The sequence below is a fragment of the Gadus chalcogrammus genome, chromosome 23, assembly GCF_026213295.1.
Source record: "Gadus chalcogrammus isolate NIFS_2021 chromosome 23, NIFS_Gcha_1.0, whole genome shotgun sequence".
NCBI classification, from domain to species: domain Eukaryota; kingdom Metazoa; phylum Chordata; class Actinopteri; order Gadiformes; family Gadidae; genus Gadus; species Gadus chalcogrammus.
Window position 1 is genome coordinate 2866753 of NC_079434.1, and position 8307 is coordinate 2875059.

The 8307-nt window shown below is 46.2% G+C and overlaps 1 protein-coding gene across 2 annotated transcripts in view; it reads right to left on the reverse strand.

Annotated features, from left to right (window-relative positions):
• Positions 1–8157, reverse strand: part of armc1 (armadillo repeat containing 1) — an 8885-nt gene extending 728 nt beyond the window's left edge. Inside the window, exons 1-7 of one of the 2 annotated variants that reach the window (XM_056583730.1) lie at positions 7943–8157; positions 7181–7389; positions 6436–6527; positions 3698–3890; positions 2456–2572; positions 2082–2156; positions 1–1836 (exon numbers count right to left, since the gene is read on the reverse strand). The exon at positions 1–1836 is cut by the window's left edge and continues 728 nt beyond it. In XM_056583730.1, the coding sequence (XP_056439705.1) occupies positions 1645–1836; positions 2082–2156; positions 2456–2572; positions 3698–3890; positions 6436–6527; positions 7181–7342 (831 nt within the window). In that variant the 5' untranslated portion in view covers positions 7343–7389; positions 7943–8157 and the 3' untranslated portion in view covers positions 1–1644. Of the gene's footprint in view, positions 1837–2081; positions 2157–2455; positions 2573–3697; positions 3891–6435; positions 6528–7180; positions 7393–7942 lie in introns of both variants that reach the window. The other variant, XM_056583729.1, reaches the window with a different exon arrangement.
• Between the last annotated feature and the right edge of the window lie 150 nt (positions 8158–8307).

Consider the following 8307-nt stretch of genomic DNA (forward strand, 5'->3'; position numbering starts at 1 on the left):
TGGAAGAGGGTCCTCTCCCTATTTTGATATAAAGAGCTCGTTCTAGTAATTCTAGTAACAATCCTCATTTCATGGGATTATCACAAATTTATGAATATTATATTAAATTCCTGCGAAGATGCCACACCATTCTACACCGTCCACCTTTATAAACCCCAGCTGTGACTTGCACAAGTCTTCCTGCTGCGGTTCTCTGGATCCTTGCTTCACTTTAAAGGGTCTGAGGTCACACAGTCCATCCAGTGACATGACCTTAAATCATCTCGACATCCACCCCACATAAACGGCACAAATTAAACCTGTCTGGTCAGCGGTTCGTGTGCCCCACATGTCAATGGGTCACTGAGAGGACAATCAAAGAGGGGGCAATTAGAATTAAAAGTGACAAGTCATTTGTCGACGTGTATGACCCAATCAAAGACCTTCGACGACTACCTTGTCCTATTGTTGAAATTGTTGTGGGAACATTGAGATGTAGTGAACACAGATCAGCAACTCAGCATTACTTATTCAGATTTAAAATACCTAATTCCTTCATACATAGCAGGATACCAGGCACCATTCCCACAGCCCTAAGGCCTACTCTGCGTCCCTAGCCTCAGGAGCAAGATGGTCTGCTAACCGAGTCTAGGATAGTCTGTAGCTGCTCTCTTTTCTTTAAGGACACTGCTGGCTCAAGTGAAGAACATTTGTTTAGGATTTACAAAACCATAGGGGCATGACATCATGGAGAGAATTGAGCATGATGTCAACACGTTTCAAGATGGGATATTTTGGCAACTGAGCATGCATTCTGAACCTCCTTTGCAAGCTGGGGTTAGGGTCACCGCATCATCCTAAGATAACTGACTCGTCGAGGATTAGTCTTTTGCGATTGATCAAACAGATCGAAGCAACTGAGAATGAATTAAATAAAATTGGCATAATAATAATTCTTCACAGAATTATCTTCATTAGGCATCAAAGAGAAGAAACAAGACACAAATAAACAGAACAGAGGGTGCTAAAGCAAGATCTGAAGGACATTTTTCAAGAACACTCCTCGCAGAAGGACAGGAAAAGTAACAACCCAAAATATAAAATAAAGAGGATGAGTAAATTAGCAAGTTTTTTTTTTTTTTGAATCACACCATGCACAAAAAAAAGGAAAATAATTGTTCTTTTTGACAAACAACAGATTCAGTCATGGGATGAATCCTCATCCGACGTCAGCCACAAGACCTCGGACCCCCGCATGGCTTTTGCTTTGATGAAAAAAAAAAATACGTACATAAAATAAAATAAAAAATGGTAGCCCAATTCAAATCCTTCTGGCTATAAGTGGTGTGAGGCGTACCCACGTCTCGTGTAGTACCATAACAATAACAGTTGTGCAGTCAGCCAGTGGTGGGCTAGCTTGTTAGCTTGTCGCGAGGCATCAGCAGCTCATGTATATACAGGTTATTGCAGCGGACCGTGGCCTGGTCATCGCTCGGTCGCGGCGGCCAGAGACGCGTGGCGCTAGACGGCCCGCACTAGGTGGTGGTGGAGGAGGAGGCTGAAAACCGTCTGAGGTGCCAGTCAGTTTCACAGGTAGGACTGTTGACGAGGGGGGCTGGGAGGGAGAGGAGACACACACGGGGGGAGCAACGCAACAGGAAGTGGTCACCAGTAGAAGGACCGGGTCAGGAAGTTGGCGGCGGTGCTCAGCCAGCCCGATCCGTCACCGATGGCGCCCACGCGCGTCACCGCCTTGTCGGGGTCCTGGGAGGGGCTCTCGTCCTCGGGGAGGTAGTCCGGGATGTCCGTGTTCTCCTCCACCGCCACCGCCTCGCCCTCGTGGAATGGCACCATGCGCTGAAACACACAACCACATGCTAATTATAATCACTCTCTCACACACACACACACACACGGATCAACATGAGTGAGCCAAGCCTGACCCCTGATGGCGACTAGAAGTATTGCGTCAAAATAGCGTATCTTATAGTCAAAACACAAAAATAAATGCTTAAGTTAAAATATATCATTATAGTTCTGTTGTTCTTCATCATCATCATCATCATCATCTGTCTGGGGCGGGTCGTCGTGGCGACACTCACCTCTCCTCCGTCCTCTGCCTTCAACACCTGCTGGGCGGTCAGCACCTTGGTGGAGTTGATGGCTGTTCCCAGGGCCTAGCAGGGACAGTGGACAGTTAGGCTGGCTTAGAGCTCATGTATATGTAGGTTATCTATACAGCACTTTACAAGTCTGCCTCCAGGTGGAATGGGGAGGTATTCTAATTTGTAGCTAGGGCAGTTTCTGTTATCTATTCCAAAAGGAAATTACAGTTTTAATTAGACTTTTTATTAAACACAAATGGGATAACAGACATAACATACGCTAGATTAATGCTGCGTTTTAGCTGATCCATCACATACTCATAGCAGTAGTTATGGGTATGATTTGTAGCATCCCCTAGCCAGAAGCTCACCTCCGCCTTGAGGTCCGAGCGGATCCGCACCACACATCTCTTCACAGCCATCTGGAAGGTGAAGCTGATGACCCCGCGGATCTTCAGCAGGGCCTCCTCACACATGCCCCGCCGAGCCTGAACGCCCACACCGCGGTGAGGACAAACCAGGCATTGTGATGTCAGACACGTTTCAAAGATCGCCGCCTAAATTACATTTCTAAATATATCCTCTTATAACTCAGTACCTGTGATGACAACATTCATGACAGTGGAATAACTGGAAGTGTTACACATTGTAGTTGCATATCAAATCAATACAAATGCTTGCAACCTTACAATCATAAATCAAAACCAACCTAAGGGGGACAGTATGGGACTGCTAGTGGGCTTGTGCTAGTTAGGAGGAGCAGGCTTGGGCAGCTTGCTCAATGGAGCACATTGGGTAGACTGGGGGAATCAAACCTACGGGCTGGGAGTCTAACAACTGAGCTGCGGATTGAAGCTCCAGTAAATACCTTTTGTTGACCAACTGCCATCGGAAGGGGGGGGGGGGGGGGGGGGGGGGGGGGGGGAGAGGGAGGAGACTCATTTATTACAATCAATTAACTCCTACGGATTGCGCCTATAGAGAAATACTGCCCGGCATATTTTTGTTTTTTAAGCGTGTTCCTTACTGCTGCCGCCGAGCCACTAGCAGCTAGCTGTGCCTGTGTGTTGTAATTTGATCTGGCTCTGTGCTAGCTGCCCCGCTGTGCAGCGTTCAGGTTCAATCCCAGCACCCTGCTGTTCAATGTCTGACATTTACATCTCTCTCACACACACACACACACACACACACACACACACACACACACACACACACACACACACTGCTGTTTCCATAACATCGAAAAACAACATGAAAGACAGAGAGAAACACATACAGAAAAGGTATAGGGAAAGACAGAGAGAGAGAGAGTGAGAAAGAGAGAGAAGAGAGTAGAGAGAGAAAAAGACAGACACAGAGAGAGAGAGAGAGGCAGACACAGACAGAGACAGAGAGAAAGAGACAGACAGAGAGACAGAAAGAGACAGAGACAGAGAGCGAGAGAGAGAAGAGCAAGAGAAAGAGACCGAGACAGAAAGAGACACAGGGAGAGAGAGAAAGAGAGACTGATGGAGCAAGATTCCAGAGGGAGAGAGACTGACAGAGACAGCCAGCAGGATAGAGACGGACAGAGAGACTTCCAGAGGGGAACAGACAGAGGGTGCGCTGCGTACCGAGTCGTCCAGCCCGTCGATGTGCAGCACCACCGTCTTGGCCCGCTTGTTGGTGGAGCCCAGGAAGAACTGGGCCTTCCTCCGGCAGGACGCCGCCGCTGCCTCCGCCTGCTCCGCCTCCTCCTTGCCCGCCGCCTGCAGGATCTCATAGACCTCCGACGCCAGCAGCTTGGTCTCCCCTGGCGACGTGGCCCTGGGGGGGAGGAGGGGGAGGGAGGCAGGATGAACATCCAAAATAGGTACATGGTGGATGCAAGTGTGACAAGTTGTTTGTTGTGGGGATTGTGGGGATGTAGGGTAAGTGCAGTTAGGCGTTTGGTCGAAGTATATTGGTTTAAATGAATGGTTATATTTTTTTGGCAGAACAAGCAGCTAGTTATTTGCCTGGTCCAAAACACACCAGAACCAGGCACCTGTGCCGCCTTTAGACTAATCGGGTGGGAGCAGAGAATGGACTGCTACATACCGTTAAAAGGGACCAAAATAATACAACCAAACACAATTTACAATAAACAAAACCCCATTAATGATCCAGTCCGAGCATAGAAGCATATTGTCATACTGGGGCAGTTGCATCTGCTGGGGGCCAAGTGTGCCAAGGATACGGGGCAGACCCCCCCCACCTCGCTCACCCCTTCCCTGATCTCTTCCGAATGTCGGCTTCATGATCTGATGCTGATGGGTCTTGAACGAGAGGCAGAAGTTTTCGCACCTGTATCCTTATCTTGTCCCCCCCCCTACTGTGATCGGATCACCCGCGACACAAAGCATCACTAAAATGTAGACCACCACCAACACCAGCCCCCTTTTCAGTAAAGGTCAGCCAGCTTCATGCCCTATGCTAGCCAGTGTGTGGCTCCATCTGAAGCTGGAGGGTGGCCGCACGGTCAGTGGTACGGCTGTTGTCCCTACCTCCCCTTTCCTCGGCTACAGTGCAGCACTGCCCTTCACAACTCGATAAAGTGTAAACAACCCCCTGCAGAGTTAGCCTCGTTCTGGGAGGATTGACAAAACGCCACGCAATAATCATAGTTGAGAAATCCCCCTTGTTTAACCTAGTCTCTGCTAGTGTTATGCTAAGTTGCTAGCATAATGGTGGGTTGCTGGCTTAATGTTAGATTGCAAGCGTAATGCTATGATTGGCAGATAATTTGAAGATGAGGCTAACGCTAACAGGAAGCAGGTTTCTTGGGTGAAATCTAGCTGCAGGCAGCCATTTTTCTAGGCTCTGTTGGAAGGCTCAAAACAAGCAGAGTTTAATAATAACCTCATGGAAGGGATGGAGGCGAGGGGACGGACAAATAGTGCAAACTCAACTTGACCTCCACCCAAAGTCAAAGGGGCCGTCTGAGGAATAAAGGTAGCTAAGGGCCCTACACTGCAGGGGCCCGCACCGCTCTGGACGGAAGCTGTGATGTGATGATGACTCTTGTTCTGTTCGGTCCAAGAAGGACGGAACAAACACAAGCTAAGACGCTACTGGCTGATTGTGAAGAATGGACCACGCCCAGTCTGAGGGCTGAAGATGATGAGGACAGTCCCTCATGGGAACTCAAGTGACACCCTTCACAACTCAGGGATCACACAGATCGGGAATTACCTCTTCTGATGCCTGCTACACACGCTTTTATAAAGTTTCATTAGCCGCGTTTACATGAGCACTTCTGATACAATTACCGGTAGATTCAACGGAGAACAGATGGTGAAATTAGGGAACCTGCATGGCCAATTTACGAAAAAGCTTTATATTGCACTTCTTCATGTTTCTAAATAGCGACTTTTTGACATGATTAAAAATGAACATAGACTTCACAAATATAATTGAGATTCATACAACATGACACTGTGAGTTTACATGACACTCAAGAAAATCGATTTATTGGGTTAATCTGACTATGATTGGATTATTAAGATGCATTTATACACCTTACTTAGCCTTTATTTAGTATCTATTTTACTATTTTTTAATAATTTAATTAATTTTATTGTATGACAATGGTTATATGTTTATATGTGAAGCATCATGGGCCATCATAAATGTTATTTGTGGTTCTTGCCACCTCTTAGACGCCGTAGTTCTAGTACTATGCTGAGGCTACCTTCCACCACGTCTCCCCAACGTTACGTCATCGCCGAATGGCATTAGAAAACACCCGTTACTACCTTAAACGACAAAAACTGGACTTTTACACCATTTTGGAGACATTTTTTAAATTATATACTGTACGTATAATATGTTGAGTGCTTTATGTACCCATTCATCGACAGTGGTGGTCAACCTGCAACACAGCCTTTAATCATTATTGAGGGGACTGGATGGACATTAAAGCTTAAAGACATTCATAACATTCCCTCGACACAGAGTACATTCTCTTAATTATTATTATTATTGTGCAGAATACAACGCAGGCTCAAAAGAAAGGGTTTCTGTACATAAGCGTGTGTTTGTCTTTGTGTGTATATAAGAGGGTGTGAGGGATATTTACAAGTCGTGGACCAAGAGAGAGGGAGAGAAAAAGAAAGAGAAATATAGAGACAGATATATTTACAGAACGAGAGAGGCGGACGGAATGAGAGAGAAAGACAGACGGACAGGAAGAGCGGGACAGAGGAAGAAAGAGAGATTAACAGAAAGACAGTGGGAGACAGAAAGAGATGGTGAGAGACAGAGAGAGTAGGAGGGACATAAAAAGATGAAGAGATAAAGTGAGCTTCAGCAATGGGAAACTGAGACGTACTTCTGCATGACGTTCTGCAGGCTCAGCATCATGCCCAGCTCGTCCTTCATCTTCTCCCTGTTGGCGCGACACTCCGCTAGGTACCGCACAGCCTTGAGGACAACGAGGACCAGCATTAAGACACATTTTACAAACAGAGTCACTACGGACTCAGCACGCTTCACGTCGGTAGGATTGCTTTAATACACATATTAAGACACTCACTGTGTGTTACTACCGTTTCATGTGCTCCTATAGTGTCATGGTTACATAAAACCACTTAGAAGTAGACTCAGATTGTGGGCTCACTAGAAGAAGTGGATGGAGAGGACCGTTATATAATGGATGCATATGCAAGAGTTGTTTGTCTACCCAGAATAAAGAGTCAATAAAACATGAAAACAGTACTTGATACTCTATTTGAGAAATACTCAGAGCGGTGGTGTCCTGGTTCATATTTAAATTAGATTTTGTCGCATTTACTAAATAAATGGATGCAAGAGAATGCTTACTGAAGAGTCACTCAAACATGTTGTAACAACACCGGCCAAGTGAGGGCGACAATGTTTTGGATATCAAACCCACAATTAAAGTTGGAGTCTTGAATTCGGGGTAATTAAATGAAACGTACTAAAATCACAATTGTTGAAAACAATATTTTTATCCAGGCCAGCCCAGATGGGGATTTAAAAGAGTTACCATGTGAACACAGTTTTCTTGTAGCAGACATCGATGTTGGGCAGCAAGACGTATGTAAACACATTACCAGTAGTGCAGAGTAGACGACCTGCGGATTTGTGTGATCCAGGAAGAGTATCAGGCCAGGTAGACACCCATGGTCTTCAACTATGGCTCTTCTGTTGAGTGGGTCTGCTGCCAGGTCCCGCAGCTGGTTGACGATCGCTAACGCATCCATCTCCCCACTCATGGTGCCTCTGGTCTAGGGGCCATACACATCAAACCGGCCACCTCACTCTACTTGAGAAAAGTGAGAAGAAGAGATTACGATATGCACTTTAATCAAAACAAAAGTAATAAACGAAAACTATCCCAGATAATAAAAGCTTCGCTTTCTTTTTTTCAAATAAGCACAACTGTGGAGTGCACACAAAGAGCACAACATATTCTCACATAATGAACCTTCTTAGATACAGGTCAACGTGTGTCCATCTTTGGTTATCTACATAATGGATGTGTTTTTATTTACAGAGAAGAGATTGGGGATTTAACTGGTATGTCTTAACTTTTGGTGTGACCCTTGGAACAATCCTGATGCTGGTTGCTGATGTGACACGCAAAAATAAAGTAAGCACTCCAATGGAGAAAAGACTTCTCTAAGCTTGGTCGACTGGACGTCAATACCCTTTGATTCCTCTGCAAACCTTCACTTATACACAAGCTCAAGCATTAAGAGGCGTACATAGTCAAACATAACATTGTCAACGACCCCGAGCTAACCTCAATCAAACCCGACCGATGCGCTGTGGCAGCTAGCTAGCTCCGAGGCTAGCCCGGTGACAAGGCTTACCTTATCTCAAATAGATGTCTTTAAAATCATAAGGCAGCTCCGGATGAACGGTCAAAAGGACATATGAATTTTCGACAAACTGACCCTATGTATACACAATGTGGACAATAGCCAGAAAATGAGTAGGTATAGGCCTTGGGTCGTACTCCTGCTAGCTGTCTTTAGCAGGGCTGTGTTGGTACCAGGCACTGGGTGTAGTGTTGCCAGATTGGGCCCGAATTTCCGCCCAATCTGGCTGCAGCGCGCGTCAGACAGTGTTGCCAGATTGTGCGGGAAATTTGGGCCAATCTGGCAACGTTGACTGGGTGTCCCTGTTTAGTCCACCGTGACCGCCTGCGCCACAGCCACCTAGCTCCGTAGAGCTG